The following is a 12,122-nucleotide window of genomic DNA, read 5'->3' as shown; positions in this document are numbered from 1 at the left end:
TGCTTTGCTGAAATAACCTTACCTTTTGACAACTTCACTTTGAATATCCAGTACATATTATTTTTAGGACAGTTCTTGTGTTTTCAGCCAGGCACCGAATTCATTGCAGTTGGTGTGTGCATTACAAAAACAAGGCTGTGGAGCGAAAAAAAAAGTATTAGATAAGTGATCAACTTTATTTTGTGAAGCTTAAAGGTTGGGTTTATTTCCATAGAATCCTTCCTTGTTGAATGGGAATCCCAGAATCAATTCTGGGATTTCACTGATTTCTGTGGTGTTTAATTTGTGACTCTCCCTCTCTTTCTTCCTTGCCTCCTGAAATGAATGATGCAATGCATCTCTATTAAATGCCCTTTTATATTGTGGCTGCTGGCTGGTCAGCTCCAGCCCAGTCATTGATACAAAATGTTTTCAGATGAAACCACACTATGATGTGGAAGTAAAGGACTTTAGCAGAGACAAAGTGGTCTATCTCTTTAATACGTCCAGTAAATCTCAACTAGCCCTCTTTATTAGGTAACTGTTGCATTGGATGGGATAATAAGTACAGATTGCCATTGGCTGTAATAGAGTTTGGGAAGGCTCTAAAGGATCCCCTCCTCCCTCAGTCTGGTTCTTCAGCATCTGGCCTGTCATCAGTAAACATTAGGTCAGGAGGAAGGCCTCTAAATTAGATCACGGCTAAATAATACTGCACTGTAATGGCACCAGTAGCTGTGGAAGACCACATTACACAACAGCTATACCTGAAAGCAGTTTATTTTGATAGGCGTCATATATATGTATAAGAAACCCAATGTAAGATGGATGTTAAAACTATACACAGCGCCCTTGTGTTTAAAGGAGAAGTAAGTGATTTAGTCCCTTTTGCTAACTTACTGTCAGTGACTGCAAGGAGCAGTCCCCTCCCTCGTCCCTACGTCACCACCAGATGAACGTGCAGCGATGGAGAGCAGCGAGTCATTTATATAGCGACTCTTTATAGCGCTCTGTGTCCTGATTGGATAACAGCGAGCAGGATACTCAAAATTTTAAGTGGAAATTACTGCTAAGCTGGGAGACCTGTGTTATGAACTGTGCAGGAAATACTGTATGAATATAGAGTGATATAACATGTATATTAACAAAAAAAACTCACTTACTTCTCCTTTAAGTATATTTATTGGTCCCAGGTGTTTGAGGTGTGTGTGACTGCAATGCATTCAGTCTGATGCATGAATCTGACATCTTCACTGTTATTTTCCTGCTCTTCCTTTCTCCTGAGTGACGCGGCATCCCATTATGCTTGTTTACTTGATGGGTCCTTGTACACTTCTTAATTTGGATGATTATTCCTGGGAAACGAAATAAGGAAAGCATGTGTTTGTGTGTGTGTGTGTGTTTGCTTCCCTGAGTGACCCGGGAGTTTGAGGAGAGTTTGCAGTGATAACCGAATGTCCTGGTGATTTGGGTCTGCTTGCGTCTTCAAAGTCATGTTCAACATTCCTTATTTAGCATTAAATGTATTTATCCCACTTCTCTCTTTTTTTCTCTCCCTTATCAATTCCACTTCACATTATCCCCTCACCACTCATCTGCTTGCTCTCTTTTCCCTCTCATTTTTCCATTTCCTCACCATCCTCTACGATCTCTCTTTTTCAATCTCTTCTTTCACTCCTTCCTCACCTCCATTCCTTTTCCCGCCCTCCTTCCCCCCAGGTTCCTGACAAAGCGGGAGCAGCAGCTGATGCAGAGGCGTCACCACGCTGAGGAGCTGCTGCAGTGGAAACAGCGGCTGGACCAGGAGGAAGCGGAGGTCCACAGGATGGAAAGGGAGGCCCTGGCAGTATGGGACAGGCAAAAGCCCCGGGACAAGGACACGGCTGACAGTCAGAGGAAGGAGATCCCAGACGTTAGCCCCGGCCCAAGTCACAATCGAAGTTCAGAGCCCAGAACTGACAGTGAAAAAGGTGAAACACGATACCAGCTGTTGCTCCCTTTTTTTCTGTTTTCATTTTTCTTTTCATGAAAGCAAAGTGAAATATAGGACATATTTCCACAGTTTGGGAATGATTTTGTTTACCTGTTTTACATGTTTTTTTTCAGAGTATGTGAGCGAGGGCAACTGTTCTTCAGCAACACCTGAGTCCAGTATACACACAGAGGGACTGCAGTCCCAGCAACCTAGAAGTCAATCATCCATACAACCCCCGGAGACCCCTGAAACACCTTTAGCTTCTGTCCAGAGCAGCCCTGGGAATTACACCCAAGACTTTGATTCAGTTTCCCAGGCACCTATCAGACAAGTACGCATACATTTGGTTTACTTCCTCATTGTTATTGTTCAGTGTTTGGTCCCTTCTCTTTGATGGTAACTGAGTTGATTTTGAGCATAGATATAGCTACTCCAAAAATAACCTCACATGTTAAATGAGAGAGTAAAGTTTGTTGTTGTGAACAGGTTTCATTTAACCTGCAGCCTAAATAATGCTGTTAAGGTTAGGTTTATTTAAGGTCATTTATTGAATTATTGAATAAACATAAAGCTTTAAATTTGATATTGTTTGAAGGACATCATGTATACACATGTGTTAGTTTACTATACATGTAAAACATGAGTCTTGAAACAACTCTGACCTCAAATAAGATTCCTTTCATTTCCCCTCCTCCTCTAGTCTCCATTCAAAGTCAGCCACAGCCCCGCTGCCTCTCCTTCAGATGGCAGCAGCAAAACCAAGATGCAGCTTCGCTCTCCCTCCCGAACCGCCAACCAGGCCCGCACCCAGCCAGCTGGTTCTCCCATGGCCTCGCAGACTGGTGAGTGAACCAATGACGTTCGGGAATGAGCATCTAATGTTTTGGGATTGTATCATGCGTTGTGATAGCTCTCAGAGAAGATAGAAGTAAGGAAGCAGAGAGGTCGGACATAATGCAGCTATATTGCTGGCACTGTGCAGTGAGGCTTAATGTGATGCTGCCAGGAATACATTATGCAAGCACTTCCCTGATACCTAACCTGCTTAGCTATGTTATAGGAAGAGAGAGAACACTTTGCATTGCACTAAGTTATCTTACAAGCAAACGCAATTGTGCTTGCCTGGTATTGCAGCTGAATGAGTTTATTCATTTTCAGGCCACTTTTTAAACCTATAATCCTTTTAATACTGTTTGTTCACTACGTATTTGCAATATTCACAAACAAGCAACATTCACTAAAATCATCTTAACACATTCTTGGTAAAGAAAATGTATACTGATCTACAAAGATTTGGGTTTCAGTTCGAGTAGGCACAAAGTTGGATTACGCTAATCAGAGATCTGGCACTTGTTTCACATTCTCACTTCGATTTATCATTGTAATTTGCCTTCAGAGCCCATTTCAGACCAGAGTGACATAGAGAGCCGTATCAAGGCCCTCAAGGAAGAACTGAGAAAACGAAAGTTTATGGCCTACCAGCTGAAGAAAGAGCAGAAGAAGAGGAACAAGGAGCGCCTGAAGGCACAGGAGGCCAGCCTACTGAAGCAGCTTGAGGTAAGTGTGTGTGGGTGGGTGGGTGTCTGGTATGAACTGTGGACGGCATGAGCATATTTCTTCATAACTTAACTGTTTATCTCCCGATTTCTTTTCAGAACTATGACGACTTCATCGAGAAAACTAAGGCAGAACTAAAGAAGAAGCCAGACTCAACACCTGATACTAAGTCCCAGATCAGAGATTCCCCCTTAATCGCAGAGCTGTCCAGTATTAAACCACCTGCTCACAGGTACCAAACAACAGCTGTAAACATGACACTCATTTATAACATATTGCATAGTGTAATATAAGTTCAAAAATATTAATGTCCAATAAAAGCAAGTCCCTCTTCCTCAGGTCTGAATCCAGCAAAATCTCTGACTCTGAAAAGAGACAAATTGATGCATCGTTAGACCACAGTGAGTGATATACTCATCATAAGAAATATATACGTTACATACAGTCTTTATTTAAACATTAGTTTAGACATTGATGATCTGATAATAACGTGATTTTTTTCGATTATGACAGGTGCCCTTGCGCAGCTTGATCATAGCAGATCCACCTCAGTGCCTGAAGAGTTGTCTGATGAAGACCAACCAACAGTCACTCCAACCCCAGTATATGGCAGCCCAGAATGTGCAACCAAAGGACTGAGGAGCCCCCTTCTCACAGAGGGTCTTTTGAGACCTTCATCTAAAGAAGCTCAGGCCCAGATGACCGACTCTGGAGAAGAGAACAGTGTGTCTTATCAAAGATCTGACATTCAGGAAGAGCTGGGAGCAGACGTAAACTCCAAGGTTGGGGATCAACATTCTGAACGTCTCCTCAAACTAGAAAATGAAGACCGACATGACATGAGTGAAGAACATCTATATTCTCCATGTGCTAGCTTTGAACAAGATGGACAAATGAAGACCTCTGAATCTGTCAAATCTGTTAGCTACTCTAGTAAGGCGCACTCTGCTGCAGTGGATCTCAAAACCTCACCACACCCAAGCTACAGCTCCCCATCCAGTGACCATTCCTGCTCGCCTGACTCCGTTGCCTTCTCTTCAAAGAAGGAGGCACCCACTAAGGATGTTGAGGCCTCTTCTCCCATAGTGGATGGCTATCATGATGACTTTGAGTCATCGGTGGATTCTTCACCCAAAGTGGAGCATCATAGTTCCAAGCTTCCATCAGGAATCTCAGTTTCCCCCACGGAGCTCAATGGCTTGAGAAAGGACTCCCCCAGCAGAGCTACACCATATGAAAGCCAGGATGAGGAGGAGCTAGAGGAGGAAATAGATGAAGAACTGAGTCACCGTTCAGGGACTAGTGGAGCTAGCCGCAAATCGGGAAGGCTGCTAGATTTTCATGGCCAATCACAAGACTCCAAACATCACGGCAAAGACAGTGTTAATTCCAGCCACTCCCCACCGATCTCTCCTTTGCAGACACCTCACTCTCCGGTCATGGATGAAATGCCCAGTTTTAACGTTGGAGATCGGGTTCTCGTCGGTGGGGTTCAGCCTGGCACTTTGAGATTCAAAGGACCAACCAGCTTTGCCAATGGCTTCTGGGCCGGTGTGGAGTTGGATAAGTCCGAGGGGAGCAACGACGGCGCTTATGACGGCGTGGTGTACTTCGAGTGTGAAGAGAGCCACGGTATCTTCGCTCCTCCAGACAAGATCAAACACCTGCCGGACAAGTTTGAGATCTACACAGACACAACAGAGGACGAGGACTCATTCTTTGATGATCTGTCAGATAAAGGTGATGACAAACGCAAAACCTACGAGGACAAATCCTCAGGACACGGTAATCAGAAGCAGAGTAAAAATGAACAAACAGCTCATAAGGACTATGGGCCTGGACATACAATGGTTAACGACAAGTCCGTTCACAAAGTTGGAACCCACCTCAATTCACAGCATAACAAAGAACCCAAGCGTCCCATTTCTAATGGAAACATTAGGAACATCATTTTGGATTTTGAAGATGCACCAACCACCCTCCTGATCTCTGACATGGACAATATTGGCCTGGGAAAGCCGAGCCAGAAGGAGGTTACTACCCTTGAGACAGAAAATGTAGACTCCCAACAACAGTTTACTTCTGCGGACCTTTCCACAGATATTGGAGATAATAAAGGAGAACAGAAGGACTTACTGGACACATTCGCAGACAAGCTCCTCAACAACTTTGTTAAAGACACTGTGAAGCAGTTTGCCGACATCAAAAAGGCTAAAGTGGAGAAGATAGAAGCTGCCAACCAGATAAATGGAGACCTGTTCAGTGAAAATGTAGTAAAAGAAGAATGGCTGTCTTCGGTGGATCAAAAAGATGGCTTACCCTTCTTCCTAGCTACAGAAAAAGAGGAGCGGTCTTCTCCAGAGCTGTGTACCCGACCGGTGAGTGTATATGTCTGACTCTTCAGTAACCTATCAATAGAGCATTGGAAACAAATTCCAGGTAAAAATAACCATCTTCATGTGTTTTGAGTTATGAAAGGCATATAAATCCAAACGTGACAGTGCTCCACAGGATTGACATCTGGGGGGTTCCATTGAGTGGATCACCAGCAATGATAGTAGTTACTGACAAATAGTGCTTGTTGATTTGACCTGGAAATAACCTTTTTTTGGAATGTGGCATAGCCAAAGTCCAACTTTATGTTGACAGACTTTATTGAATTTTCTACTCGTTGCTGAATTTTTTTTGTGTCTGAAACATCCGAAAGAGTACTTTCACTCAAGTGTATAAACCATGATTTATAATGGGACTTGCTCTGTCACGGTGCGGCTAGATATTGATATTTAGGGAAGGTTTATAGTCTAAATTCGTAAGTAAGCATGAAATAAACTATGTCCTGTATTTATTTGACAACAGGAGAGTCCAGTGTTGGGGGCCAGCGGTCAAGAGGAGCTCGCCAAGAAACTAGCAGAGCTGGAACTGAGCCGTGAACTAGAAGAGCTGGGTGATGATCAGGACTGGTTCGATGAGGACTTTGGCCTCAGCTCCCGTAGAGAACAACAGAGACTCAAACAGAGAGAGGAAGAAGAGGTGGGGGGAGGAGGGCTGGGGAGGTCTGGCTCATCAGCTGGAGCTTCCCTGGGGGGGCTGCTCTCATCAGGAGGGCAGCCGGTAAAGACTCCACCTCGACCTGAACTACCGCTCCCCATGCCCCCCAAGCTCCCTGAGCAGCCCGCCATGGTGGTGCCCCACTCGGCCTCAGAGGTGGAAAAGATGGTCCATGCTGCCACTCGGGAGATCTGGGAGAGCTATGGCCTTGGGAAAGAGAGAGCGGTGATCCTTCCACAACTGCCAAACCCCGAACCATCGCAAGACTATCTGGGTAAAGAGTCCAACAGCCAGGACCAGGAGGCCCTCTGCATCCGCAGCTACAGAAAGGTGAAAAGGAAAAACTTGCAAAATATCAAAAAATAAGTCTATTAGACAGACAACCATACAGATAACCCAGTGTTATTGATTATATGTTAATCATATGTTCAATTGATTAAAAAGAAGACAACAAGCATATTTCCTGTTCATCACCCTACCAATCATGCTGGTTGAAATCAGCACATAACGGCCTAGCTTCAGTAGAACAGTGTATTCTTGTAGACTACAATTACTCTGAGTGATTTCACTGGGGTTAAATGCCAGATGAGCTCCCATTATTCAGCAGATTCATCTGGGATTAGCAACTTCATTTTCAAGACAACACAGCTCTTTCTTTTGACTTAAGACTCTTGCTCCAGATATGGCTTGATTGGGTCAGATGCTTTGCCTTGAATGCAAATACCAGAGCCGTTAAATTATGTGACACCTTATCTCACTTGTGTAAACCAAGCATGGGATAAATTACTCAACCTGAGAGACCTATCTACCGCAGCTTTAAGTTCAGTTTTATTAAATGTAGAATTTGCACATCATTACTGTCTGTCATTCCCTAGGCTGTGTACGACCTGACATGGGAAATGCTTCAGGAGATATACGCTGAGGACCCCAATACCGATCAGCCTCAGTGGGTCAAACCCCGTCGAGTCAAGTCCTCATCTTTTCATAGAGTAAAGACACCAGGAGACATCACCAAAATCCAGGTACAGTACTGCAGGACAATTATCGTCAACAGAAAGAAACACTCCATCGAAAGTGTCTGAAAAGTACCTACCTCAGCCAAACACCCTCACTACTTATTATATCTTAAAAGTCTTGTTTTTTAGAGTATAGTTGGTCCGTCAGAGCTTAGTTTCTTATATTCAAAAGTGACTGGAAGTGTAAACTGGCTTCACAATGTGGCTTTGTTAATTCACTTCTGTTATCTGCAAATGTTATACTCAACATACAAATTCAATTGCAGTCTTAATGCCTTGTACACTTGTGATGACTCTTTATGTTTTTAATGTGTTTTTTTTTTTACTTCTTGTTCCAGGAATTCATCACAGCAGAAGTACTGAAATTGTACGGTCTGGCAAAAGATCAGAGCCAGAAGACTGACTGGCAGAAGATGCTCAAATTTGGCAGAAAGAAGCGGGACAAAGTTGATCACATTCTGGTAGGTTCCAAGAATTAAATGTTGTGGGGCTGATTATACGGGATATTAAAGGGAAGCACGGATGACATTTTCTGTAACTTGGACAGAACACCTAATTTAAATGTAGGTTTTTGTAATGAACATGTTCAAGATCACTATCATGTATAGCTTGTGTCATTAAGTTAAAGGTCAATATAAGGAATTGCTTTTTTTTCTATTTCTCTCTCTCTCTCTCTCTCTCTCTCTCTCTCTCTCTCTCTCTCTCTCTCCCTCTCCTTCTCTCTCCTTCTTAATTTAAAAGTCCTGTTCAACCTGATCTGATTTGGGGTTTTCTTTTGGATAATATAAAAAAAAATGTTTTGCCTTTAAAAAAATATATATTTTAAGAAAATGTTTGGCGTTTTAAGGCTTTACTTGATAGTGTGGAAAGACATAGATGAAATGGGGTATAGAGGGGAATAACAGGCAGAGACTCAAACCAGGTCTGCTGCGAGGAGGACTTAGCGCTATGACCACTGTACCACAAGCGCCCCCCTAAAAAGCTCCTATTTAGTAAACACATTAAATGTAGTTGTACAGCCTTGTTGCTATAGATAAGACCTAAATGACTTCCATAGATGTATAACAATGTGTTGTTATCATTTAACTTTTGCTCATCATGACATTGTTCCACTTCACTAACTATAATATGAACAGCTGATGGATGTCAGTCACTCTGCTTCAGTAAATGAACCTGTTTGTCTCTCAGGTTCAGGAACTGCACGAGGAAGAGGCCCAGTGGGTCAACTACGATGAGGACGAGCTGTTTGTGAAGCTGCAGCTGGCAGACAGCATCTTTGAGGCTTTGCTTAAGGACACGGCCAACGTTCTGACTGTAATCTATGACAAGAGGGCCAAGAGAGAAGCCCTCTCCTGACAGCTTTCCTGCTTCTATTTCAAACCACAACCTCTAGCTCAGCCCCTGTCCTTCCTCAGCCCAGTGACCTCCAGCCAACCTCCCGCCGCTCTGTCTTCCACCAGCTGATGTGCCAACAGCAACCCCTCAGATGCCTTCAGTCCCAGCGTAACCTCTCAGCTAAACAACCTCTACGTACTTCTGTGACATTTTATTTGCTGAACAAGTGTCAGCTAACCATAGTGGTTATACTTGTTTAATTGCTCTAAACACAAAACGCCTCTTAAGCAGTCAAGCCTTCTCAAACCCTTAAGACAGTCTAGTCTCAGTTACCACCTCCCAGACTGGTCCTTTTGTAAATACCAGTTGGGGAATGAGTTGATGTTTTAATAGGATTGACTGTGTCTTGTTCGCATTTAAAATCCATTTATGCTGCCAATCTGACTTTTATGAAATCCACCTGGAACAAAAGCAGGGTGTGATATTTTGAATCTTTATGTAAATATATATAGAGTAGCAGATTAAAAATAAACATTGTAGTCCATAAGTGATTTGACAGTGACAAATTGTGTTTTATTGCAATTAAATTCTAGCTCATTCAACTATTTAACTGTGGGGTTAAACCTATAGCTTTCATGTGAGGGGTTTTCCATCCAAATTGAATGATTAACCCCCTTACTTTGGATTTTAAAAAAACGAGTCTATGACCCATAGATCAGAGCCCAAATAGCGTTTGTGTCACTGATCAAATATTGTTCGACTGCGTTGCATAGAAACGTCACTGAGATCAGATATTGTATGAGACAATTTGCCTCCATAAATATATTATTTATTTTGTGAAAATGTTTGAGAGGTTTAAGGAACATTTTGAATTGTAAATGATCTTGTTAACAAATAGAGACAGACAGATTTTAACAACTAACTGTAAAAAGCACAAATCAAAGAAATGTGAATGTGAACATGGCAATATACAATGTAGGAGGTTAAAAAAAATGCCATTGAATCTAGAAAAAAGAACATGGGTTTGTGGGGAGGGAAACAGTTTTATTATTTAAATGGTGTAGTGTTAATAATTAATTGAAACTTTTCTTTAATTGTCGCTACAACTGTCCAGTCCTACTTTTGTACTAATATCTTAATATTTTGAAGCCATACACTGTCTACTACTGTTGACAATTTGAAAGCCTCTCATTCAGCTAGCGAAGAAATGCATGTCGAATGATTAGCAGTTTATTACCTTATTTCTGTGCTGTAACTAAAGCTTTGTGTGTGTGTGTGTGTGTGTATACGCCACACACACTTAACACAGACGGAGTATATAGTCTGTAAGTGGGACACATGAGACTGGCAGTGGGCCTTCTGTGTGTCACATCCTAGAACAGTACTGAAATGCTGGATTCGAGCCTTACTTATCCAACAATTTTATTTCTATGAACAGAACAAAAACCCCACCTGTGGCTGTCTCATTTCTACCATAAATTGCCCAAGGTTTGCTTGCTTGCTGAACATTTGCTCTTAAAACATCTAGTCACGTAGCAGCATGGTTATATGCTCCACTCGCTGCTGTGAAACATTTTGATCTTGCACCAATCGGAAAGTTCGAAGCAGCCAGCAGAATGTAGCCTGACGATGTAGTCCGACAACTTTCTTAACATTTGGTTCAAGTGCCTCTTTGAGTTGAATTGTAGATTTATAACAAACTTTGTTGATGTTCTCAACATCCTTTGGACCTATTTTCCTTTGAATGTCTCTTTTCAACTGCTGTATTCTACCATTTTGTAAATGACCCTGAAATGTCCGCTTTTCCTTCTTACCGGTTTGCCAATACTTCAGTTACTGCCTTATCATTCTTTAAGTACGGCAGCAGTGTTGAGGAGTTGTTTCTTTTTATATTCTAATTTCCATATGCTTCAGGCTGAGGAAATGTTTGCAATGCTAATAGAGCAGCTGACTCACTCTAAATATGAGCTGCCACTTGGTTGTCCACGTCATCCCTGCATCAGTGCATATTGACACAGTTGAGTCAATTTCTTGATAAACTATATCAGGAAGTAGTCTCTGGGCTGCTAAGTGTGTGAGTCATAGAGCTGACGAGGCTCAGCACGTACAACTGTATCCAAGGGCTTACTTTGGTCCTCACTGTCAGCGTTGCTTTGATACATCAAACTGTGTACAAACTTATTTTTGCTTGTGTGACTGAGCCTGTTCATCTTCACTGACTGTTTGGAGCTAAAGTGACCTTAAACTCAAGTCTTTTTTCTACCTTCTGTGTTTTAAGACTGATGTGTTTGACTTTGTTCAAACTGTAACTTATATAATGTAGGAAAAAAAAGACCAAAAACATTTGACACCAATCTCTTGAGACTTGTAAGTCTGGTCTGTAGGCATATGTAACTGTAACGCTGACATGGTTAGTGCCCTCTTTAGAAACACTTTGTTTGAGGCTTTATTGCAAACCCCCTCTAGGATTGTCCTTTTGAAATGATTGTATTTTGGAGGAAGTGAAGTTCCCCTCTGTAACTATGCAGTACTTGGTCTTATGCATTGCTTTATATGTCCGGACCAAACAGCTCATACTTCTGCTGTAGTCTCTAGACTGAATTGAATCTTCAGGAAGCTTGAAGCTGTTTGGTGTAGGGTGGAGTCGTTTCCATCTGCAGTTTTTCTTCACCTAGAGATGGCGCAACTTTACCCTTTTAATATAGTGCGTAAGTTTGATCTGAATAATTTAATTTAAAAAGTTGGCACAAAAAATTTGATTATCAAAAATAACCCAGTCAGACTAGATTTCCCCCTTTCCCCTTGAAATGTTTATGAATATTTATAATAATGTGCTGTGTGTGCGCCAAGTGCACTTGAAGACTTGTACAATTATTTTATGGGTGTAAATATACTGTCTATCCAATCTGACCCACTGTTACTGTAACCTAAACGATTGTTGTAAAATATTCACTGTCTACTTTGCAAATATGTGCATAGTATATATTTGTTAACTAAATGAAATTGTAAATAAAGCTTTCATTGTTTCTAAATTACTTGAAATGTGTACTGGTTTAATTGAGTGTGTTAACTCAGTGTTATTGCAGCATTGACCACCTAATGTTTCACTTTGGGACTGATAGTGTGCCATTCATCTGCAGACTTTTATGAAGGAGTAACAATGTGTCGGGTCATATTAAAGTAACGATACTTAATGTATCCAAATGTTTCAA

General features: G+C 41.8%; 1 protein-coding gene across 2 annotated transcripts in view; it reads left to right on the top strand.

The window, feature by feature from the left end:
- Positions 1 to 11,920, top strand: part of cep350 (centrosomal protein 350) — a 35,393-nt gene extending 23,473 nt beyond the window's left edge. For both annotated transcript variants that reach the window (XM_080033234.1, XM_080033233.1), the window contains 11 exons: positions 1,699 to 1,949; positions 2,086 to 2,285; positions 2,655 to 2,796; positions 3,351 to 3,511; positions 3,610 to 3,743; positions 3,851 to 3,912; positions 4,025 to 5,889; positions 6,368 to 6,889; positions 7,435 to 7,581; positions 7,914 to 8,036; positions 8,764 to 11,920. In XM_080033234.1, the coding sequence (XP_079889360.1) occupies positions 1,699 to 1,949; positions 2,086 to 2,285; positions 2,655 to 2,796; positions 3,351 to 3,511; positions 3,610 to 3,743; positions 3,851 to 3,912; positions 4,025 to 5,889; positions 6,368 to 6,889; positions 7,435 to 7,581; positions 7,914 to 8,036; positions 8,764 to 8,931 (3,775 nt within the window). In that variant the 3' untranslated portion in view covers positions 8,932 to 11,920. The remainder of the gene's footprint in view (positions 1 to 1,698; positions 1,950 to 2,085; positions 2,286 to 2,654; positions 2,797 to 3,350; positions 3,512 to 3,609; positions 3,744 to 3,850; positions 3,913 to 4,024; positions 5,890 to 6,367; positions 6,890 to 7,434; positions 7,582 to 7,913; positions 8,037 to 8,763) is intronic.
- Positions 11,921 to 12,122: the final 202 nt, after the last annotated feature.

Source organism: Ammodytes marinus (assembly GCF_949987685.1).
Source record: "Ammodytes marinus genome assembly, chromosome: 8".
NCBI classification, from domain to species: domain Eukaryota; kingdom Metazoa; phylum Chordata; class Actinopteri; order Uranoscopiformes; family Ammodytidae; genus Ammodytes; species Ammodytes marinus.
This window is presented reverse-complemented; position numbering and strand designations above follow the sequence as displayed.